The sequence below is a fragment of the Bos javanicus genome, chromosome 5, assembly GCF_032452875.1.
Source record: "Bos javanicus breed banteng chromosome 5, ARS-OSU_banteng_1.0, whole genome shotgun sequence".
NCBI lineage: Eukaryota > Metazoa > Chordata > Mammalia > Artiodactyla > Bovidae > Bos > Bos javanicus.
Genome location: NC_083872.1, coordinates 103,320,077 through 103,345,668, shown reverse-complemented (window position 1 = coordinate 103,345,668; position 25,592 = coordinate 103,320,077). Strand labels below are relative to the sequence as shown.

At 41.9% G+C, this 25,592-nt stretch overlaps 1 protein-coding gene across 1 annotated transcript in view; it reads left to right on the top strand.

Moving 5' to 3' along the window:
* The first annotated feature begins 501 nt into the window (after positions 1–501).
* Positions 502–25,592, top strand: part of LOC133248193 (antigen WC1.1-like) — a 144,357-nt gene continuing 119,266 nt past the window's right edge. The window contains 7 exon segments of the mRNA XM_061418014.1: positions 502–607; positions 5,558–5,878; positions 13,079–13,387; positions 13,481–13,798; positions 20,961–21,053; positions 21,130–21,444; positions 22,588–22,902. Of these exon segments, the coding sequence (XP_061273998.1) occupies positions 535–607; positions 5,558–5,878; positions 13,079–13,387; positions 13,481–13,798; positions 20,961–21,053; positions 21,130–21,444; positions 22,588–22,902 (1,744 nt within the window). The 5' untranslated portion in view covers positions 502–534.

Sequence of the window (25,592 nt, the reverse complement as noted above, 5' to 3'; positions counted from 1 at the left end):
CACCTGTGAATTCCTGAAATCCTTGTCCTCATTTTCTGCTGGCCCAATAAATATTCTTGTATTTCAAGCCTTCTTGTAGTACTCTGCTTCCAGCCTGAGGTCAGTACTGGGAAGATCAGTGTTTGATTCCACTAGAGTTATTCCCCGAGGGCCAATTGTTTCCACAACCTGACTCTGTGAAATCTCAGTCCTTGGGGATTGGCCAGGGTGATCAGAGGAAAGAAAGGTACTCATAGTTTTCTACGCCAGCCCTGATTATGGGGCCTGGCTCTCAGGACCACGGAAGAAGGAGGTCAAAGGACCGTGTTGCTCATATAAGGAGATGTTGAAGATTCAGAAGCTCATTGGTGTCTGAGCTGCAGAAAGTGGCAGATGCAGCCTCCGATAGTGCCTGAAATGGTGAGAGGTGTCGCTATTGGCTCTCGGGAGGGAGGGTGTAAGGGGTGGTCTATATAGACCCCAGTCGGCACCCTGACGCCTCCTCACAGGGTGATACTGCAGCTGGGACTGTGACCTTGAGGACGTGGGGTCAGGATGGCTCTGGGCAGACACCTCTCCCTGCGGGGACTCTGTGTCCTCCTCCTCGGCACCATGGTGGGTGGTCAAGGTAAGAGCTGCCCCTGTCCTGGGTCCACAGCAGGGAGTGGATGCCTTGATGAAGGGAAAGGTGTGTGGAGTTGTGGAGCTGCAGTCTTAGTGTTTTTCACCAAAAAGGAAGCACTGTGGCTGAGAATACTGGTCCGTCTCCTGTGGGGGGTCCACTGGTCATAGCGGCAGATTTTACAGAGCAGTGAGGTTTGGTCTGGACCGAGCTGGGTCAGCCTGAGTCTCCTCTGCTGTCTCCCTTGTCCTCAGGGAGCTTCTAGGGTCCCAGTGGCTCCCAGTGTGTGCAAGTTCCAGCGACTAACCCCACCTGGGACTCTGGGCTGTTCCCACCCGCTCCACGTGCCTGGTATGTGAGCACTGCCCCTGGGTCCCCATGTTTCCTGTGTCTGTGCTCCTGTAGGCTCTGTGCTTGTGTTTTTTTTTTTTTTTTTTGTGTGTGTGTGTGTATGTGTGCAGGTGAGGAGTGTGTGAGGGTGTGCGTGTATGAGGGTATGAGAAGTATGTGTGTGTGTGTGTGTGAGGAGTGTGTGAGGGTGTATGTGTGTGTGAGAAGTTTATGTATTTGTGTGTGTGAGGGTGTGAAGAGTGTGTATGTGTGTGTTTGGAGTATGTGAGGAGTGTCTGAGTGGTGTATGAGGGTGTGTGAGGAGTATGTGAGGGTGAGTGAGGGTGTGTGAGGAGTGTTTGAGTAGCGTGGGAGATTGTGTGAATTTGTGTGAGAATATGTGTGTGTATGTGGGAGTGTGTGAGGCTGTGTGTGTAAGGGGGATGGAGCCTGTCTGCATGACAGGAACGGGGCTGCTGAGCATGGACTGAGTCCATTGGCCTGTGAAGCACACAGGGTGTCCACAGGGCTGGGTGTCACGGCCACTCCTTGTAACTGGATCAGAGATAATTGTGCACCTGCCTGCCTCTCTCCGGCTCCCATCCCCCAGGCTCCCCTCTGCTTGTTGACGTGTCTGCCCAGCACTGGGCTCTGTGAGAGGTTCTGTCTGCTGGCCTCGCCTGTTCCCCCCAGGTGTCATTAGGGAGCAGAGAAGCCCGCATCCAGGAGAGGGGACCGCTTGTCTGTAGAGATCAGTTGATGCATAGCCTCAGGTGTCTAAGTTCCCAAGTCCCTGCCCCAGTCCCGGTGACTCATTTTCTGATGTGCTGGGAGCCTGGGATGGTCCTTTTCCCTCCCAGGATCTGCTGTGACTCTGTAGGGAGCACTTTCTCTCGTGCCCTCTCCTGTCCCTCCCTGGGAGCTGCTTTCCCCTGAGTGAGAGTGGAGTATGTTATCAATCCTTCTTCATGGTCTGCAAGGTTTCTTTGGACAAATATGCCAATCTCCTTACGGGAGTCCTCTTGGGTGACAGGATATTTTTCTTCTCTTTAGACATTTAGAATTCTCTCTTTGTCTTTGCTTTTGGATGGTTTACTCTGTGCGTCTTGGAGAAGGCTGTTTTGAATTGAAATTTTGGGGTTACTTATTAGCTTCTTGAACTTACATGTCCAGATTTCCCCCAAGTTTTGGAAATTCTCAGTCTTTCTTTCTTTGCTAGGTCTCCTGGCTGCATGCGGGCTTTCTCTAGCTGCGGTAAGCAGGGGCTGCTCCTTGCTGCAGTGCACAGACTTCTCATTGTGGTGGCTTCTCTTGGTGCAGAGCACAGGCTCTAGGTGCACAGGTTTCAGCAGCTGTGGCACACCAGCTTAGTTGCTCTGCGGCATGTGGAGTCTTCCTGGACCAGGGATTGAACTCACGTCCCCTGCACTGGCAGGCGTATTCTTATCCACTTCATCACCAGGGAATTCCTCAGCCATTATTTCTTTTCTCCTGTGACTCCATTCAATACATTGTTTCTTTTTATGGTGTGCATAGTTCCCACTGCTTTCTATATTCTTTTCATTCTCTTTTTGTTCCTCTATTCAACTGATCTTTCTTCTAACTTTTTGGTTCTTTTTTTTTTTTCTTTTCCTTGGTCATGTTTGTTGTTGAATCTCTGTACTGAATTCTTCAGTTTACTCATTGTATTGTGTTCATGCTAAATCACCTCCGTCATGTGTGATTCTTTGTGACCCCATGGACTGTAGCCCTCCAGGGTCCTCTGTCCTTGGGATTCACCAGGCAAGAATACTGGAGTGGGTTGCTATGTACTCCTCCAGGGGATCTTCCAGACCCAGGGATTGAACTCGAGTCTCTTACATCTCCTGCACTGGCAGATGGGTTCTTTACCACTAACGTCACCTGGAAAACCCATTCATTTATTATTCAGCTTCAAAATATCTGGCTAGTTCTTTTTTTTTTTTTTAAGTATATGTCTTTATTGCTCTTATTTTATTTGTATTATTTTCCTGTTATCCATAAATATTTGAATTTTCTTGTAACTCTCTGAGCATCTTTTGAAGTATTATTTTGAATTCTTTGTCAGGCAGTTCTTGGATCTCCATTAATTTGAGCTGGTTACAAGAGGTTTACTGTATTCCTTTGGTGTCATTCTCTTGTAGATGTCTGCACATTTAAAAAAGCTGTCACCTCTGCCAGACTCTATGTCCTGATTCAGTAGAGAAAGCCTTTCACTTCTGGGTAGTGGCACACTGGAATGTACTGAGGGTGCCAAGTGCAGAGGCATAAGGTGGCACTGGGTCCGGGAGGGCATGAGGCTGTTTGGCTCAGGCTGCTGATGTCCACAGCACTGACAACTGTGTGGTGTTTGGCAAGTGTTGCAGGGGGTCTGCTGTCACTGGAATGGTAGTTAGTGTTCTCAGCAGTGCCTCTGGTTCCAGAGCCTAGGGTCATGACCAGCAGTGGTAGTGGCCAGAGCCAATGGTGTGTGCACATTTGGCTTTGGGGGCCTGTTGCAGGTGCCTCTGTCGGGGAGTTAATGGTTGCAGGTGCTCAGGTTGTGGGAAGGCCTAGGAAGACAGCAAAGGCCAAGACCAACAATGGCTCATTGCTCAAACTCATGTCCATTGAGTTGGTGATGCTATCTAACATCTGATCCTGTGCTGCTCTTCTCCTTGTCCTTCAGTCTTTCCCAGCATCAGGGTCTTTTCCAATGAGTCAGCTCTTTGCATCAGGTGGCCAAAATATTAGAGCTTCAGCTCCAGCATCAGTCTTTTCAATAAATATTCAGGGTGGATTTCCTTTAGGATTGACTGGTTCTATCTCCTTGCTCTCCAAAGAACTCTCAAGAGTCTTCTCAAGCACCACAGTTTGAAAGCATCGATTCTTCAGGGCTCAGCCTTATTTACTGTCCAACTCTCACATCCATTCATGACTACTGGAAACCATCATCTGTGCTGTTATTAATTCTTTCAGGGGTAAAATCTGCTGCATCTGTCTGCAGAGCACGTCACTGTGAACTGTGATTTCTCCTGCCATGTGGTTGCTATTGGTCCTTTGCTCTTCTTTCTTATGCCTAGCCATCTCTATAAGACTGGCTCAGCTTTGCAGGTCTGCGTGAAGTGAACCTGAAGCAGGACTTTCATATGGTGCCCCCAAAGGCTAGGGACACTGGTTACTCAGCCTGCTCTTACCCTCCTGGTGAGAGGAACTCTCCTGGCACCCTTGACACTGAGTGATTCTGGTTTGGAGGATGTAATGATGCCTCCAAAATGATAGTATCTTGGCATGGTCAAACTTCTTAGGGTACTCAGATCTTCTGGAGCTGTTTTTGTTACTGATGGCTGTCTAAGTTTGGTCTTTTTTCATAGGATGGAGGCTGCTCTCTCCTACATCAGCATTTTGGTAATGGCACATTTGAGGTCTTTATTCTTTGAGAGAATGGTTTTGAGTGTAGAATTTTAGATTGGCAATTTTATTTTTTTCTTTCGGTAAATCTAAGGCTTCAGTCTACTCTACCCTGACATCTCTTTTTGTTCTTGGGGTTTTAGATGTTAGTATAGATGTTTCTCAATTTTATATACCTAGTCTTTATCTTAGTATTTTTCTTTCTGTCAATTTTCTGCTGTTATTTTCCATTTTAGTAAAAGTAAGCTAGGTATGGTGTAGTAAAAATACAAAATGTATCCTTACATAACATGTTCTGTTCACTTTGGCAGGACTTCTGCTATCGTAATTCTTCAAACACTCAGGTTGTTGGATTCTCCACCATTGTATTATGCTCCCACTGTGATACAAGGCTGCAGTATTCACTGTGGTAGAAAAATATACTGGCTCTTAAATGTTTCTATGTGGAAGTGACATCATTTGTTCTGCCACTTTGTTGAATGAGCCAGATCACATGGTTATGCTTAACTTCAAATAGGCAAGGAAGTATTACTATTTCCACATGCTCATAAAAAGAGAATTTTAAATGTTGTTGAACGCTAGTAATGTCTCCATCTATAATGTTCCTACAAATGAACTCCTTTTTAATGCAGAAACCAGAGTCGTCTTAAAACTTAATCGCTAAAGTGACATCTGATCACTTTTTTCAAATTCCATTTGTTAGATGCATGTTACTAGGTACATTGGAGTGTGGATTACACAAGGACATGAACACCAGGTGGCAGGAATAGCCAGGACATTTCAGAGCCTGTTACCCCAGCCTCTGTTCCTGAGCTGGATGAGATGCTCCTTACGGACAGGGAAGGAGAGGGACGATTCCTTCCCGGATCCGGGGCCATGAGCTGTAACTGATGGGGAAGCTGGGCCCTAGTAGCCATGGGCACATCTACAGGGAGGGAAGCATCCAGAGTCCCTGAAGGCCTGTCCTCGGTGGTGTCCCTGGAGCTGGTTCTACAGGCTCGTGAGAAACACCTGGTGCATCCCTTCCTGCTCCAGGTTCAGTGATGGCACATTGGGAGCTTAGAGTTAGCCACGGTGGGAATGTTTATATCACAGAGGTCAGGAAATACTATATCCCATGCACTCTTTTACTCCTCAGAGAGCTTACATTTTAAACATACACCACTACATGGTCTCCTAAAATCTCTCCTGTGTCCTGTGTCTGTGTCTCTCTTGCAGCTCTGGAGCTGAGGTTGAAGGATGGAGCCCATCGCTGTGAGGGGAGAGTGGAAGTGAAGCACCAAGGAGAATGGGGCACAGTGGATGGTTACAGGTGGACATTGAAGGATGCATCTGTAGTGTGCAGACAGCTGGGGTGTGGAGCTGCCATTGGTTTTCCTGGAAAGGCTTATTTTGGGCCAGGACTTGGCCCCATTTGGCTTTTGTATACTTCATGTGAAGGGACAGAGTCAACTGTCAGTGACTGTGAGCATTCTAATATTAAAGACTATCGTAATGATGGCTATAATCATGGTCGGGATGCTGGAGTAGTCTGCTCAGGTAAGTCCTGTCTGGTCTGTGTGGGGATCTCTAGCAGGAAAAGCCTCTGTCTTATTACCAGAATGACTGAGATTATGGATACAGCCTTTAGAGCATACTTGGGTGAAGGATCTTTGTGATGTGTCACAGGAGACAGAGAGGTGAGGTCAAAAGTTTCATACAGATACAGCTTCTGGGTTCGGCTTCTGTGATGTAGTCTCATCATGGTAATTGTTCTGTTTTCTTTGACGTAATGGTCACTAGGGTGTGGCTACATGGTGAGGGGAGGGGTCGTAAAAGAGTTGTGGGCAACAAGGTTTATCATACTCATAGGGTCTAAAAGAGTCACACTCCTCCATGTTGGTATGTGGAGGATGTGACAATAGAAAACGCTCAACCAAGCAATCGTGACCCCAAATGGCATGTGAAGACCTGCAGACAAGTGACCATACCAGGGGTCAGGGTGCAGTTACACAAGGAAAAGGTGTGAAGGGATTTCACTGGTGCATCTAAATGTCTCTAGGTCACAGTCAGAGGAAGCCAAAGTGGGACTTGTGGCAGAAAACAATCTCATCACACTGGTGCACCTGATCAACCGAGTGGGGAGCTCACATCACATTTGCAGGGATGTTGAGGGAGCAGGAAAATGCAGTCTTGAAGTTTACAACACAGCAGCTGGAGTGCATCACGTATAAGAGGCAGTGAAGCTAAGAGGACCTGAAGTGACTCCTAAGAAGTGCTCAGTGCTGTCTATGTGTTTGACCTGTGCCAAGGTGGATGCAGTAAAGACAGCAGTGAAACTAGGGTGTGGGTGGGTGTTCACAGTATTTGACAGAGAGGCTTCTAGTTGTTATCATAATTGTGGATTAGATGTCCAGGATATTAATCCCATCAGAGCAGCTGGACTGGAGGAAGATATTGTTGGTTATCACAGTGAGTTTCCTGAAGTAGGGAGCTGGTCTTAGGCAAGAATCACCCCATCTGATGTGATCGTGGGACAAGGGAGCCCTGAGGACATCTGCAGTAGGTCCTTAGCAGCCACAGCCGATCAGCTCTTGGGTGTTTATGTTGAGGAAGATCATTGGAAAAGTGATCTTTTCTAATCTCACCTTCAGCAGATCTTTGATGATTCTAGTTGAAGCCCTTAAGAAAACAATTCTTTTCCTTTTTAAAAGGTACTTTATTGAGGTATGACTGACATACAAAACTGCTTGATAAGCATGCATTTGTGAAACCATTACAGCACTATGTCATAAATCTATTCATCTCTTCAAAAGTTTTCTTCCATTCTCTTTATTATTCTTATTAAAAATAATTATTTTCAAGGTGCTTTTAAATTTTAGTTAGAAACTTTTGCTTTAAGCAAACCTGTTTTCTGGCATCTCAAGTAACCTTTGTCATTGTGACAATGTCCTAATCATGGTTCCAACTGCAGATAAATTTGTGGAAACACTACAGGTGTCTCTACCATATTTTGATAAATCAGCATCTGAACGAAAATGGAGTGTGTGATGTTTGAACTTTCTGTGAAATTAGAACTCCGAATGTTATCATCCTAAGAAGATTGATGTCTTGATATTAATTCCAGTTAAGATACACTTAAAAGTAAAGAATTGGAGAATGCTCTGATATTTAAACACTGCTTGTGGTTTGTACTCCCTGACTACCATTGCTCTAACTTAGGCTCTCACATTTTTATGAATGGTTCCAGGTTCCTTCTGTTTCTATTTTTGTCACTAGTTCCCTCCCCTTGGTCTGTCTTTTCTGTATTTTCAGACATGTTTTAATGATGAAGTTAAGTGGTGGTGATTTAGTAGAGATAAGATTAGAATAGCTTGTCTTTTCATTATCTTAATCAAAATTGAACTCTTGGAGTTTCTTCTGCTTAATCTTAGGAGTCAGGTATGGAAGAGAAATTTCAGCCTCAGTAGTGGATTGTTGGAAGTGGAGTACTGTGTTTAGGAGAAATCTAGAGTAGAAACAATGACTAGAGAAGACTGTAGAGAAGCTTGTTTGAAATAAGGAGGAGCTTTCAATGAGGGGCTAAACAAATTGAGAAGGACTGTGGTGCAAGTGTTCCAAGTTGCTTCAGTCCTGTCCTACTCTTTGTGACACCATGGACCCTAGTCCACCAGGCTCCTCTGTCCATGGGATTCTCCAGGTAAGAATACTGGAGTGGGTTGCCATTTCCTTCTCCAGGGGATCATCTTCACCCAGGGATCAAACCTGGGTCTCCTTCGTTGCAGGCAGAGTCTTGATTATCTTCTGAGCCACCAGGTACTACAGTACTGAAGTGCAAAATGGTGAGGGGATGAAGATGCGAGGATTGCAGGAGGGGAGGGTTGGAAAGATGCAGGTCAACTCGTACATTCACCACAGCCTCTGTGTTACACTTCCTTCCTGCCCTCATTCTTTCCCTCCCTCTCTTCCTTTATCCTGTTGTGGGAGTCATTTCTGAGCTCTGTGGAAGTGCTAGCATTTGGAGGTTGCAGTTTTCTTAGAGGAAAGTTTTTATAATACGGATTCTGTTTATTTAACAAATATAAGTTTACTCATATTTTTCTCTTTTTTTTGTATCAGATTTTGGTGAGTTGTGTTTCACAAGTAATGCATTTTCAAGGACTAGGCCCACTTTACAAAAAAATTTCAATTTAGAATAACACTGGTTCATATCTCTTATCTTTAAATGTTGGGAAGATCTATAATGATATTCCTCCTTTTGTTACTGGTGTTGTTAATTTGTGTTCCCTCTTTTTTCTTAATTGGTTTTGCTAGAAGATTATCCGTGTTAATGTTCTTTTTAAGAGAATCACTAATGGACCCTATTGATTTTTTTGATTTGTATTTGCTTTCTACTTAGTTGATTTCTGTACTCAGTTTTCACTCCTCTTTTTCAGTTATGATTTTCTGTGATAGCTCAGCTGGCAAACAGTCTGCCTGCAATGCAGGAGACCCCTGTTTGATTCCTAGGTCAGGAAGATCCCCCGGAGAAGGGATAGGCTACCCACTCCAGTTTTCTTGGGCTTCGCTTGTGGCTCAGCTGGTAAAGAATCTGCCTGCAATGCGCGGCACCTGGGTTCAATCCCTGGGTTGGGAAGATCCCCTGGAGAAGGGAAAGGCTACCCACTCCAGTATTCTGGCTTGGAGAGTTCCATGGACTGTATAGACCACGAGGTCATAGAGTCAGACACGACTGAGTGACTTTCACTTTCCAGTTATGATTGTTGTTGCTTTTGTAGATTCTTGAGTCTTGGATCACTTTCTTCTGTTTCTATGTTTATTCTAATGTAGGTATCAAGGAAGCATCAAGGTTCTAAATTTTCTTCCAAGCATCATTTTATTTTTAAGCCACCAGATTTGCTAGTATATAATTTCTTTTGTATTTTATTACCATAAAATGTTTCTTTTTTTCTGAATGTATTCTTTGTCTTATAGTCTGACTTTGTATGATATTAATATAGATACTGTATACAGCCTTCTCTGATTTGTGTTTGCATAGTATATAATTTTTTACCTTTTTAATATGTTTCTGTGTTTATATTCAAACACATATGTATTTATAGGCAGTATATTGTTTTGTCTTATTTTATCTGGTCTGATCATCTTGTTTTTTATTTGGAGTACTTAAATTATTTACCTTTAATGTAATTATATACATTATGTATATAATGTAATTATATACATATAATTGTGTTTAAGTGTACTTGCCTGCTATTTGTTATATCTTTGTTCCTATTTTAATCATTGAGTATATTATTTTATCTTAAAACTCTATTGGCTTATTAATCATATCAGATTTTTAGGTGATAATGTTGATTTTTTTTTAATTTTAAAATAATTTTTATTTATTTTTGGCTGTGCTGGGCCTTCATTGCTGCATAGATTTTTCTCTAGCTGTGGAGATCAGAAGCTACTCTCTAGTTGCAGTGCACAAGGTCTTCACTGCGGTGGCCTCTCTTGCTGTGGAGCAAGGCTCTATGGTGCTCAAGCTTCAGTAGTCGTGGCTCCCGGGCTCTAGAGCACAGGCTCACTAATTGTGGTGCATGGGCTTATTTGCTCCGTGGTATCTGGGATTTTCCTAGACCTGGGATCAAAACCGCATCTCTTGCATTGGCAGATGGATTGTTCGCCACTGAACCACTGGGGAAGCCCATGTTGAATTACTAATCTTTAATTACATTCTACCTTGAAATGATGTTATGTCGCAACATGCAATGTCAGTCACTATAGTTTTCTTCCACTTTGGTCATTGGTGCTGTCATTGTCATACGTTCTACTTACAAATTTATTATGAATCTTGTAGTTTGTTGCTAATATTTTTGCTTTAAATCTTCTAATAGAGAATCAACATCTAGCACAGACTCTATACCTTTGAGTGGATCCATGTTTTCATCTGCTGTCATGTCCCTTTAGCTTGAAGAACTTTCTGAGGCAGTTTTGTGTAGTGTGTGTCTGGTGGCCTCCAATTCTATCATTTTTCATTTATCTGAAGTCATCTTAATTTTCATTCAGTTTTGAAAAGTATTTTTATAGGTGATTCAATTCTAGAGTAACAAATGCCCAACCCCAATACTTTAAATATGTTTTTACATTGTCATCTGACTTTCACTGCCTCCAACAAAAAGTCAGTAAATAATACTAATCCTTTTGTTCTGCTGTATATAGTGTGTCAAATTTCCCTGGCTGCTCTTAAGATATTTTTGTTTGTTTGTTTGTTTACCACTGAATTTCAGTATTTACATTGTCATGTTTTCTGAGAATGATTTCGATACCTTGTTCGGGGTTTGTTTAGCTTTTTGAATCAGTGGATTTATAGTTTTCAATAAATTTGGAAAAGATTTCATTTATCTTTTCTTAATATTTTTCAGCACAGCCCTTATTCTGAATCTCCAAATACGCATATTTTATATATTTTTATATTATCCTACATGCCATGGAGTTTCCATTCATATTTTTCTGCCTTTTTACTCTCTTTGGTTCAGTTTAGATAGTCTCTACTTCTGTGTTTTACTTCCCAGTTCTTCTATTCTGCAATGTCTAGTCTCTTGTGTAATTAATCCAAATAATTGTTCATTCCAATACTATATTTTTTCAGTTTTAGAAGTCTCATTTGTTTATTTTTCCTAGTTTTCCTCCCTGTTTATTTTGATTGTTCATTAAGCATATTGATATTAGTGGTTTAAAGATATCTTCAGCCAATTCAATCATTCCTGTAATTTCTGAAGTTGATTTAAATGATTATTTTTTTAAAATGTGTTATGGGTTACATTTTTCCCCTTTGGAAATTCTAATAATTTTTTGGTTGGATGTTGGGCATCACTAAGCAGTCCTTTACCAGTAAGAACTTTAGAAATAAATAATCAGAACACATCTAAAAATCAGGGAATTGTACTTGATGAATCAAATAAAGTTTTTTCATTGGGTTATTTTCATTCTGTTCAAAATGTGTTCCTCTAATGACCAAATGATGAACTTTTATTTTTAATAAAAAAAAAAACACTTTTATTTTTCTCTCCTTTAGTTTTAAAACTTCCTTGATCCCACCTTGCCTGCCGTATGCCCCACCTACACCCTACTTCTACAGCAGTAGCTATCCTTTCTGATTTTCTTTTCCATTCATCTGTGTCTTTTAAAATTGTGTTTGCTTGTCTGAAGTGGGAGAAATGAAAAAGGATAGCAGCTTAAGTGGTAGATGGGAGGAGCAGAGGGTGATGTAATATGCTAACAACCTATTCAACAAGTGTTTCCCACAAATATTTACATATTTTGTCTGTATTGAGGCTTTTTCAACTTGGAACTCTCCAAATGATGGTTTGTTTGCTCACTTCCTCCTCCTTCTCCTTCTTCTTCCTCCTTTTAGAATTGTAAACCATTCAACATGCCATCTTCTTTTAGAATTGTAAAACATGCATGAAAGAAATTAAAGACAATATAATCAATGGAAAGTCATTCTGTGCTTCTGGGCTGGAAGAAGTAATATTGTTAAAATGCCTGTACTTGTCAAAGTGATCTACAGATTTAATGCAATTCCTATCTAAATCCCAATGGCATTCTTAATAGAAGTAGAGAAAACAGTCTTAAAATAGAAGTGTGTGGTTTAATTTTTATATATTCATGAATTTCCTGTTTCCTTATTACTATTGAGTTTTATTTCTATCCCATTATGGTCATGAAAGATATTATTTTAATATTTTTGAATTTGTTAAGACTTATTTGTAACCTAGCCTGGAGAATATTTCATTTGTGCTTGAGAAGAATGCATATTGTTCTGTTGTTAGAATTAGTACAATGATAGTATTAAAATCAATTAGCATTTTCTATGAGTCCTGTTTCAGAAGAAAAACCTTTAATAGGAGATGATCTGGAAACTCAGCTGTCTGGTAAGGTCCCACTGAGAACACACACTCTACCAGGTCCTTTGACAAATCCTAGGGTTTCAAGAGAGATGGCCGGGACTCTCTCTCTGTGACTCTCTGAGTTTTCTTAACTCATCTTCTTTCCCACTAAGGTCACTGAAGAAATTAATGGAATTTTTGCCATTGAAAAGACAAGATGTGATGACATAAACACGAATTAGTAATAGTGTCCATATTTCTTCTCTGGAGGCGTCACCCATCTACAGGTTGGCATCCCCTCATGGATCCAGCCTCAAGACTTTCCCTCACCTAAGTCACTTGAGAACTAACTCCTGGGAGAGAAAACTGATCAAAATATTAGCCCCACAAGTTCCAGGAAAGCTTTCTAAGCTTGTCTGGATGCTAGGTCTCTCATATCATAGCCCATGTTTCTCTGGGTGGGTTCTGTTCTGCATATCTCTACTTTCAAGTGCTGGCATATTACACATTATCCTTGGATCTGTAGGTATTAGGCTGCTAAATGAGAAATTCACTTCTTCAACCAATGCTAAAAGATGTGTTTCCAGTATTCAGCCATTCCAATGATCTGAATTGGGCTCTGTAGTTTCTAGGCTCCTAGACCGAGGAATTCAGATTTCTAACCAGTCTCAAAGTGTATGTTCTTAGGATTCAGCCACTCCAAACTGACCTTGTAATCCTCCTGAATTTCTGTTTAGAAACCTGCTCAAGAAAATTCAATTATGACACTAACTATCAAAGACTCTCTACATGCTCCACTTCTAAAAAGAAAAACTTTCACACCACGGCCTGTAATGTGCAGTTTCAAGTCAGTACCATGAACACTGGTTTTGTTGTTTGCTCTTAGGATTTGTGCGTCTGGCTGGAGGGGATGGACCCTGCTCAGGGCGAGTAGAAGTGCATTCTGGAGAAGCTTGGATCCCAGTGTCTGATGGGAACTTCACACTTGCCACTGCCCAGATCATCTGTGCAGAGTTGGGTTGTGGCAAGGCTGTGTCTGTCCTGGGACATGAGCTCTTCAGAGAGTCCAGTGCCCAGGTCTGGGCTGAAGAGTTCAGGTGTGAGGGGGAGGAGCCTGAGCTCTGGGTCTGCCCCAGAGTGCCCTGTCCAGGGGGCACGTGTCACCACAGTGGATCTGCTCAGGTTGTTTGTTCAGGTGAGATGCAGGTCAGGCCTTTCACCTCTGTGAACACCCTATTCAGGTGAGAAAGTCATGTGATTTTGCTGAAACTCTGTCTTCTTCTACCAGCATACTCAGAAGTCCGGCTCATGACAAACGGCTCCTCTCAGTGTGAGGGGCAGGTGGAGATGAAGATTTCCGGACAATGGAGAGCGCTCTGTGCCTCCCACTGGAGTCTGGCCAATGCCAATGTTATCTGTCGTCAGCTCGGCTGTGGAGTTGCCATCTCCACCCCCGGAGGACCACACTTGGTGGAAGAAGGTGATCAGATCCTAACAGCCCGATTTCACTGCTCAGGGGCTGAGTCCTTCCTGTGGAGTTGTCCTGTGACTGCCCTGGGTGGTCCTGACTGTTCCCATGGCAACACAGCCTCTGTGATCTGCTCAGGTAAGAGAGAGGAAAGGGCTACTGGTACTCAGGATGGTCCTGGAGTGAAATGTTTCCAAGAGCAGAGAGTGAGGGAAAATGGACTTCAAAGTCAGATATTTCTTGGTGAAATATGGATCTTCTCATTGTTCCTTCATTTTTCAGGCCAGGGCAAGAAGTGTGAAGGGGAATAATATACTTTTAAGCAACATTGTTGCTTACTTATAATCATAGAAAACAGTGTAGGAGCAGTAAGTATAGACCTCAGTATGAACCCCAACCCAGAGCAACAGAGAGAATGTCCCCAGCACCACAGTCACTGTCGTCCCCTCTCTACAGGGAAAAGCACTTACTGAACTTCTACTAACGTAGAAAGTTTTATCAATTTTTGAACTTTATATAAAATGATGCAGTATGATGCATCTTTTGTATCTAATTTCTTTAGACTCAAAATTATGTTTGGGATTCACTCATGATGTTGTATATTGTAGCACTTTATTTTTTTTTTTATTACTGTAGAGTATGACTTTGAATGATCACATGGCCATGTACTGATCAATTCTACTGACAGTTTAAATCTGAGTTGTTTCCAGTTCTTGACTATTATAAATATGATATTACAACTTACCATGACAATGTCTTTGGATGCAAATATGTGTTACTTACTTTCCATGTTTAACCCTTGGTCTTTTATTTTCTTTTTCTTAATCAAATGGTGTCCTTTGATGAACTCATTTCTTAATCTTATGGAAACATAACTTGCCAACTTTTTCCTGTACATTTAATGCTTCTTATAGCCTTTAAAAGAGAATTTTTGCCTACTCCAAGATCATAAAAACATTCTCCATGAGCGTCTTATGGAAATTTTATTATCTTTCTCTTGCATATAATTGTGCATTCCTTCTGGGATTGATATGTGTGTAAGAAGAGGGTCAGGTTTCATATGGACATCCAATTACTCAATCTTTTTCTGAAAAGATTCTTTTCCCCACTTCAGTGCTGCCTTTGTCATAAGCAGAAGGGCAAGTACGTCTGTCCTTTTTAAGACTCTCTATTCTGTTCCATGTTATCATTTGTCTATCCTTGCACCATTACTGCATTTTCTTAATTATCATAACTTTGTCATTGTTGTTGTTCAATCACTAAGTCATGTGTGACTCTTTGTGACCCATGAACTACAGCTCACCAGACTTCCGTGTCCTTTACTATCTCCCAGAGTTTCAACGGAGAAGGCAATGGCAACCCACTCCAGTACTCTTGCCTGGAAAATCCTATGGACGGAGGAGCCTGGTAGGCTGCAGTCCATGGGATCGCTAAAGAGTCGGGCGACTGAGTGACTTCACTTTCACTTTTCACTTTCATGCATTGGAGAAGGAAATGGCAACCCACTCCAGTGTTCTTGCCTGGGGAATCCCAGGGACGGGGGAGCCTGGTGGGCTGCCATATATGGGGTTGCACAGAGTTGGACACGACTGAAGCGACTTAGCAGCAGCGGGAGCAGAGTTTCAAACTTTGTAGTTAGTCTTAATAACTTTAATTTACAAGAGTTACTTTATATTAACTCCTCTAAATTTGTTGCTTTTCTTACCAACTGTGATGGTCATTCTTGGTTGCTTGTATTTTGTATCAATTTAGAAATCAGCTTGTCATTTTCGCCAAAAGAAAAGCTTAAGGGTACTTTCACTGGGATTACATTTAAAAATTTGAGAGGAGACAAAGAAATTTGAGGATGATTGACATTGACAATGTTGAGTTTTCCAAATCATTGACATAATACATCCTTCCATTCAGTTAGATCTTGAATTTTTCTCAGAGATTTTGCCCATCTTCTACTAGGATTTCTCCTAGGTATTTTATTTTTGATGTCATGAGTATTTTTGTGGAAGTGTCCTGGCAATGAATTCTCTTTGAGTTGTTTTCATCTTTTAATTTTTAAAATTTTGATGTCATTTGAGACATTAAAATGTTGGGAAAGTTATATAAAAATTCCTTTATGACCTTTACCTGGGTTTCTAAATGTTAGTATCAATATTTCCCTTTAATCTCTGTGTGTGTGTGAGTGTCTTTCCTTCTCGATTCCCCTTCTGCCCCATTTCTTCCTGAATATGTAAAATCCTTCTGAATTAAGTTGAAGCCATGATGTTCCTTTACCCTTAGGACACTTCTGGGAATTTCCTTACAGAACCAGAGTTCAGTCAAGTCTTTAAATGACTTCAGCCCCAGGTGACATCTAATTGCAGCACTGAAAGACCCCACTGGAAGACTGCCAAACTGAGTCTTCTTCTGATTAATGACCCAAAGTCATAAGCAAAATGAAGTATATATTCTTTTTCTTCAGCTAAAAGTTTTTCCTTTTCATGTTGATCAAATTGCTAACATCTGTTGAATCACAGAAAAAGCAAGAGAGTTCCAGAAAAACATCTACTTCTGCTTTATTGACCATGCCAAACCTTTGACTGTGTGGATCATGACAAACTGTGGAAAATTCTGAAAGAGATGGGAATACCAGACCCCCTGACCTGCCTCCTGTATGCAGATCAAGAAGCAATAGTTAGAACTGGACATGGAAAAAGAGACTGGTTCCAAACTGGGAAAGGTGTATGTCAAGGCTGTATGTTGTCACCCTGCTTATTTAACTTATACGCAGAGTGCATCATGTGAACTGCTGGGCTGGATGAAGCACAAGCTGGAATCAAGATTGCCAGGAGAAATATCAATAACCTCAGATATGCTGATGACACCACCTTTATGGCAGAAAGCAAAGAGGAGCTGAAGAGCCTCTTGATGAAAGTGAAAGAATAGAGTGAAAAAGCTGGCTTAAAACTCAACATTCAAAAAACTAAGATCAAGGCATCCAGTCCCATCACTTCATGGCAAATAGATGGGGAAACAATGGAAACAGTGACAGATTTTATTTTCTTGGGCTCCAAAATCACTGTAGATGGTGACTGCAGCCATGTTTTAAAAGACATCTTCTCCTTGGAAGAAAAGCTATGACAAACCTGCTGCTGCTAAGTCACTTCAGTTGTGTCCAACCCTGTGCGACCCCATAGACGGCAGCCCACCAGGCTCCCCCTTCCCTGGGATTCTCCAGGCAAGAACACTGGAGTGGGTTGCCATTTCCTTCTCCAATGCATGAAAGTGAAAAGTGAAAGTGAAGTCGCTCAGTCGTGTCCGACTCTTTAGCGACCCCATAGACTGCAGCCTACCAGGTTCCTCCGCCCATGGGATTCTCCAGGCAAGAGTACTGGAGTGGGGTGCCATTGCCTTCTCCGACAAACCTAGACAGCATATTAAAAAGCAGAGACATTACTTTGCTGACAATTGTCCATTTGGTCAAATCTGTGGCTTTTCCAGTAGGCATTTATGGATGTAAGAGTTGGACCATAAAGAAGGCTGAGCGCCAAAGAATGGATGCTTTTGAACTGTGGTGTTGGAGAAGACTGCTCTGAGTCCCCTGGACTGCAATGAGATCAAACCAGTAGGTCCTAATGGAAATCAGTCCTGAATATTTATTGGAAGGACTGATTCTGAAGCTGAAGCTGCAATACTTTGGCTACCTGATGAGAAGAATTGACTCATTGGAAAAGACCCTGATGCTGTAAGATTGAGGGTGGGAGAAGAAAGGGATGACAGAGGATGAGATGGTTGGATGGCATCACCGACTTGATGGACATGAGTTTGAGCAAGCTCCAGGAGTTGGTGATGGACAGGGAAGTCTGGCGAGGTGCAGCCAATGGGGTCACAAAGAGTTGGACATGACTGAGTGACTGAACTGAACTGGGCTAAATTTGGGGGGAAAATCTTCTATACAACAATGTCACCAGAACTCTTGTTATGTGACCTGAATTTCTACATTGAAGACTATCCTCTGATCTTGCACTGTGATGTTTCCACCTTATGCTGAGCTAGTGCATGACTACTATTATTCTTTAGTTCTTAATTTCAGCCAACACATTTTTCAGCTCTAGAAGTACTTCACTTTTGTTATCATTTCTCTGCAAAGATACACATTTTGTTTATTATTTCCATAAACACTTTAATCGTGGCTATTTAAATTCTCTGTCAGGTAAATCTAGCAGGTGAAAAATCTGGGAAATTCTTTCCAATGTCTCCTTTTTCCTTTCTGTTTTTCACGAGATCTATTTTATTTAAGTGTTTGTTTTAAAGTTAGACATTGAAGAAATTATAGAAATCCTTCAGAAAGAATTTTGTTTTGCTTTTACTTATGGATAGATTTGGCCTTCCTTGGTGACTCAGATGGTAAAAAATCTGGCTGCAATGCGGGAGACCTGGGTTTGATCCCTGGATTGGGAAGATCCCCTGGAGGAGGGCATGGCAAACCACTCCAGTATTCTTGCTTGAAAAATCCTATGGGCAGAGGAGCCTGGTGGGCTATAGTCCATGGGGGTCACAAACAATCTGACATGACTGAGCAACTAAGCACAGCACAGGGATAGATATAGGGATACAACAACTTATTTAACTCATTCTTATAGCAACACTTGGGTTAAAACAAAAATTGTGATACTGTCAGAAGCAGAACTCTCCACAGAGAAGGTGAACAATAAGAGTATGATAACTTTACTGCTGGGTCACGGCTTTCATAGCAAACATCCTCTTCCAAGAACACAAGAGAAGACTCTACACATGGACATCACCAGATGGTCACAACCGAAATCAGATTGATTATATTCTTTGCAGCCAAAGATGGAAAAGCTCTATACAGGCAGCAAAAACAAGACTGGGAGCTGACTGTAGCTCAGATCATGAACTCCTTATTGCCAGATTCAGACTTAAATTGAAGAAAGTGCGGAAAAGCACTAGACCATTCATATATGATCTAAATCAAGTCCCTTATGACTATACGGTGGAAGTGAGAAGTAGATTTAAGGGACTAGATCTGATAGACAGAATGCCTGATGAACTATGGACAAAGGTTCATGACATTGCACAGGGGACAGGAATCAAGACCATCCCCAAGAAGAAATGCAAAAAAAGAAAATGGCTGTCTGAGGAGGCCTTCCAAATAGGTGTGAAAAGAAGGGAAGCAGAAAACAAAGGAGAAAAGGAAATATATACCCATTTGAAAGCAGGGTTCCAAAGAATAGCAAGGAGATAAGAAAGCCTTCCTCAGTGATCAATGCAAATAAATAGAGGAAAACAACAGAATTGGAAAGACTAGAGATCTCTTCAAGAAAATTAGAGATACCAAGGGAACATTTTATGCAAAGATGGGGTCAATAAAGGATAGAAATGGTATGGACCTAACAGAAACAGAAGATATTAAGAAGAGGTGGCAAGAATACATAGAACTGTACAAAAAAGATCTTCACAACCTGGATAATGATGATGGTGTGATCACTCACACTCACCTAGAGCCAGACACCCTGGAATGTGAAGTCAAATGGGCATTAGGAAGCATCACTACTAACAAAGCTGGTGGAGGTGATGGAATTCCAGTTGAGCTCTTTCAAATCTGAAAGATGATGCTGTGAAAGTGCTGCATGCAATATGTCAGCAAATTTGGAAAACTCAGCAGTGGCCACAGGACTGGAAAAGCTCACTTTTCATTCCAACCCCAAAGAATGCTCAAACTACCGCACAATTGTACTCATCTCACATGCTAGGAAAGTGATGCTCAAAATTCTCCAAGCCAGGCTTCAGCAATATGTGATCCATGAACTTCCAGATGTTCAAGCTGGCTTTAGAAAAGGCAGAGGAACCAGAGATCAAATTGCCAACATCTGTTGGATCATCAAAAAAGCAAGAGAGTTCCAGAAAAACATTTATTTCTGCTTTATTGACTATGCCAAAGCCTTTGACTGTGTGGATCACAATAAACTGTGGAAAATTCTGAAAGAGATGGGAATACCAGACCACCTGATCTGCCTCTTGAGAAACCTGTATGCATGTCATAAAGCAACAGTTAGAACTGGACATGGAACAACAGACTGTTTCCAAATAGGAAAAGGAGTACATCAAGGCCGTATATTGTCACCCTGTTTATTTAACTTATATGCAGAGTACATCATGAGAAACACTGGGTTGGATGAAGCACAAGCTGGAATCAAGATTGCTGGGAGAAATATCAATAACCTCAGATGTGCAGATGACACCACCCTTATGGAGGAAAGTGAAGAAGAACTGAAAAGCCTCTTGATGAAGGTGAAAGAGGAGAGTGAAGAAGTTGGCTTAAAGCTCAACATTCAGAAAATGACGATCATGGCATCTGGCACCATCACTTTGTGGGAAATAGATGGGGAAACAGTGGAAGAAGTGGCTGACTTTATTTTTTTGGGCTCCAAAATCACTGCAGATGGTGACTGTAGCCAAGAACTTAAAAAACGCTTACTCCTTGGAAGGAAAGTTATGACCAACCTAGACAGCATATTAAAAAGCAGAGACAATACTTTGTCAACAAAGTTCCATCTAGTCAGAAGCTATGGTTTTTCCAGTAGTCATGTATGGATATGACAGTTGGACTATAAAGAAAGCTGAGCACCAAAGAATTGATGCTTTGAACTGTGGTGTTGGAGAAGACTCTCGAGAGTCCCTTGGACTGCAAGGAGATCCAACTAGTCCATCTTAGAAGAGATCAGTCCTGGGTGTTCATTGGAAGGACTGATGAAGCTGAAACTCCCGGTACTTTGGCTACCTGATGTGAAGAACTCTATCATGTGAAAAGGCCCTGATGCTGGGAAAGAGTGATGGCAGGAGGAGAAGGGGAGGATAGAGGATGAGATGGTTGGATGGTATCATCGACTGGATGGACATGGGTTTGGGTGGACTCCGGGAGTTGGTGATGGACAAGGAGGCCTTGCGTGCTGTGGTTCATGGGGTTGCAAAGAGTCAGACATGACTGAGTGAATGAACTGAAGTGAACTGGATACAGCTTTCATATGAGCTCCATCAGGAGGGATTGGGGGCAGGAGAAGGGGATGACAGAGGATGAGATGGCTGGATGGCATCACCGACTCAATGGAGGTGAGTCTGAGTGAACTCCAGGAGATGGTGATGGACAGAGAGGCCTGGCCTGCTGCAATTCATGGGGTCTCAAAGAGTCGGACACGACTGAGTGACTGAACTAACTAACTAACTAACTAACAAAGTCATTATTTCCCTTAATTCAGTTTCCTGTTCTTCAACCCTTCCAGACTTCTGATCATTGTTGTTTCTTCAGGAAACCAGATCCAGGTGCTTCCCCAGTGCAACGACTCCGTGTCTCAACCTACAGGCTCTGCGGCCTCAGAGGACAGCGCCCCCTACTGCTCAGGTGAGGGTCCCACAGGACAGTAGACCCTTCTCATTCCCCAGGTCGATGCCCCATTGTCCCATTTCTCTCTCCTCAGACAGCAGGCAGCTCCGCCTGGTGGACGGGGGCGGTCCCTGCGCCGGGAGAGTGGAGATCCTTGACCAGGGCTCCTGGGGCACCATCTGTGATGACGGCTGGGACCTGGACGATGCCCGCGTGGTGTGCAGGCAGCTGGGCTGTGGAGAAGCCCTCAATGCCACGGGGTCTGCTCACTTCGGGGCAGGATCAGGGCCCATCTGGTTGGACAACTTGAACTGCACAGGAAAGGAGTCCCACGTGTGGAGGTGCCCTTCCCGGGGCTGGGGGCAGCACAACTGCAGACACAAGCAGGACGCGGGGGTCATCTGCTCAGGTCTGAGCTGCACACTGTCCACCGGCTGGGGGAGGGGTGGGGCCTTGGAGGACGGGGTCTGAGCCCTGAGGGAGAGATGCTGAAAGGACCAGCGAAGGAGGCTTCCTCCCATGGAGCCTGTCTTTCCAGCAGACGTGAAGACGATGTGCTTTCACTTCCTCCCGCAGCAGCTGCGGATCTGGTCGTCTCTTCTCAGCAGTGTTTCCTGGCAGAGCCGATTTTTACAGTTTTTCTTGAAAGCAGGGCTCTCTCTCCAGTTACATACAAAAAATTTAAACCCACGGTACTAGTTTCCGTTTGCTTCAGTAACAATTTTAAATTAGTGGGTTAAAACAACATATATTTATTTCCTTTGGGGGAGAATCTATTTCTTGTCTTTTCAATGTTCTAGATTAAAAAAAAAAAAAAAAAGAAAGTCGCACAATCGTGTCTGACTCTTTGCGATCCCATGGACTATATCCTGCCCTGCCCCTCTGTCCATGGAATTCTCAAGCTTCTAGACACTGTCTACATCCCTTGATTCACAGCCTCCTTCATCCATTATCAGGCCAGAAATGCTGCAGGCCTCCAGATATTAGCCAGAGTCACATTTCTCTCTTTAGGCAGAGCTAAGAAATGTATTCCATGTTTAAGGATAGTGGGTCCAAGGATGTGCTCAGACTGGGCTCACATTGTTCATACAATATTCTATCTTAATCTCACCATCCCAAGGTCCTTATCTTAATCACATCTGTAAATCCTTTTTGTCAGGTATGGTAACATATTCACAGGTTGCAGAGCCTGGGATGTAGACATTTTGGGGTTAATTATTCTGCCTATCTCCCTAATATCCACATCACATCCCTTAACATACTCTTCAAAGATTTTGTTAGGAACCAGAATTCAGCTGCCCCTCCCTGACTAGCGCCCACACAGTTTGGTCTTCCTCTCAATTCATATCCACTACACCATTGTGGTAGAAATAGAAAGACAGATACAAATGGACAAAGTCAGTTAAAAGGGCGGTGATGTCAGTCTTGTCATCTAGTGGGTATCTCTTGAACAAGGTCAGAGATGAATGTTTATTATTTCTAGAAGAAAGGAAAACCTAGAACATGCAGCAAAATTTTCACTGTGTCCTGTCTCCTCCTCTTTCAACCTTAGAGTTCCTGGCCCTCAGGATGGTGAGTGAGGACCAGCAGTGTGCTGGGTGGCTGGAAGTTTTCTACAATGGGACCTGGGGCAGTGTCTGCCGTAACCCCATGGAAGACATCACTGTGTCCACGATCTGCAGACAGCTTGGCTGTGGGGACAGTGGAACCCTCAACTCTTCTGTTGCTCTTAGAGAAGGTTTTAGGCCACAGTGGGTGGATGGAATCCAGTGTCGGAAAACTGACACCTCTCTCTGGCAGTGTCCTTCTGACCCTTGGAATTACACTTCATGCTCTCCAAAGGAGGAAGCCTATATCTGGTGTGCAGGTGATTTACTGTCTGTTTCTGTGTGTCTGTCCCAACCTTGTAGGATGCAGTGAGATTTGATATTTTAAAATCTAAGTGATGAGTTTAATTTGGGTCCACAAAATGACATTAAGTGAAAATGTTAGTGTCCAACTCAGTTGTGTCTGACTCTTTGTGTCTGCGTGGACTATAGCCTGCCAGGCTCCTCTGTCCATGGAATTCTCCAGGCAAGAATACTGGAATGGGTTTCCATTCCTTTCTCCAGGGGATCATCCCAACCTAGGTATCACAATTGAGTCTCCCACACTGCAGTCAGATTCTTTACCGTCTGAGTCACCAGAGAAGCCTAAATGAGGTAAGGATGAAATTAATTTTATCCACATATTCCACTCTTGTTTGTTAAAATTTTTAATTGAGATGTAATTCTTGTAACATTATATTAGTTCTAAGTGCAAAACATAGTGTTTATGTTTTTGTACATATTGGGAAATCATCACCACATGTACAGTAATATCCATCACCACATGTAGTTACAATTTTTTTTCTTATGATCCCACAAGTAAGAATTTGCATGCTGCAACTAAGACCCAGGACAACCAAATAAATAATTAATTTTCAAAGACAGCATTATTCTCTTCATAGTCGACATAAGAACATGCATCATGTTTTTTTTTTTTTTAATCCACATTAGGGCTTCCCTGATAGCTAAGCTGGTAAAGAATCCGCCTACAATGCAGGAGACCCCGGTTTGATTCCTGGGTCGGGAAGATCCACTGGAGAAGGGATAGGCTACTCACTCCAGTATTCTTGGGCTTCCCTGATGACTCTGCAGGTAAAGAATCTGCCTGCAATGTGGGAAACCTAGGTGCAATCCCTGGCTTGGGAAGACCCCTGGAGAAGGGAAAGGCTACCCACTCCAGTATTTTGTCCTAGAGAATTCCATGGATTGTATACTCCATGGGGTCGTAAAGAGTTGGACATGACTGAGCAACTTTCACAAACACTATATACAAAAATATTATCTTCTTTCCTATATTACAGTTTTTTTTCTTTTTTCTTTTTTAATATAAATTTATTTATTTTAATTGGAGGTTAATTGCTTTACAATATTGTATTGGTTTTGCCATACATCAACATGAATCCACCACATGTATACACGTGTTCCCCATCCTGAACCCCCCTCTCTCCTCCCTCCCCATACCATCCCTCTGGGTCATCTCAGTGCACCAGCTCCAAGAAACCAGTATCATGCATCGAACCTGGACTGGCGACTTGTTTCATATATGATATTATACATGTTTCAATGCCATTCTCCCAAATCATCCCACCCTTGCCCTCTCCCACAGAGTCCAAAAGACTGTTCTATACATCTGTCTCTTTTGCTGTCTCGCACACAGGGTTATCGTTACCATCTTTCTAAATTCCATATATATGCGTTAATATACTGTATTGGTGTTTTTCTTTCTGGCTTAGTTCACTCTGTATAATAGGCTCCAGTTTCATCCACCTCATTATTACAGTTAAGATATCTTTCATGACAATATTTTTTTCTCTAGAATGTTTTAAAATTTTTATTTATTTATAGGAACTCTCTATAAACAAACATCACTTCAGTTCAGTCGCTCAGTTGTGTCAGCTTCAACATCAGTCCTTCCAATGAACACTCAGGACTGATCTCCTTTAAGATGGACTGGTTGGATTTCCTTGCAGTTCAAGGGACTCTCAAGAGTCTTGTCCAACACCACAGTTCAAAAGCATCAATTCTTAGGTGCTCAGCTTTCTTTATAGTCTTATAAACAAACATCACTTACTCTTTCTTAAATATTTTTGTAAATATTTCCCCCATTTTTTGCATATATGTTTAAGGTTATATATGTGAATGGGGGGGTTATGTTATCAAATCTATAATGGTTTACTTTTTTGACTTCTGCCTTTAATGAAATGTTTCATGTGTTCTTATCTGGTGATGATATTATACAATCACACATAGTAAAATAAATTCAGATAAATAAATGAATTCAAAATTAGGTTTTGAATATTCTTTAGTGGAACTGTAAAATTATTTGCAGAAATTTCTGTAAAACTGTAAAACTGTAAAAACTGTAAAACTGTAAAATTATTTGCAGAAATATACTGCAAAATTAGGTTTTGAATTCATTTATTTATCTGAATTTATTTTACTATGTGTGATTGTATAATATCATCACCAGATAAGAACACATGTATACCTGTGGCAGATTCATTTTGATATTTGGCAAAACTAATACAATTATGTAAAGTTTAAAAATAAAATAAAATTAAAAAAAAGAATTATATTTTAGATATATGATAGCTTCATCACAAAATAAAAACACATTGCTTCATGATTTCATGGATATGATGTCAAAAGTACAGGCAACAAAGCAAAAATAGACAAGTGGGAATATGTCAAACTAAAAATCTTCAAGCCAAAGGAAACATCAACAGAGTGAAAAAGCAAGCTAGCACAAATTATATAAGGTATTAATTTGCAAACAAATAAGGAACTCCTGCAACTCAAGGAAAAAAATCCAAAACTTAACAACTGAATTAAAAAGTAGGCCAAGGGCTTGAACAGACATTTCTCTAAAGAAGACATACAAATGGCTAGTGGGTGTATGAAAAATGCTTGACATTGTCAATCATCAGGGAAATGTAAATCAAAACCAGAAAGATATCATCTCACACATGTC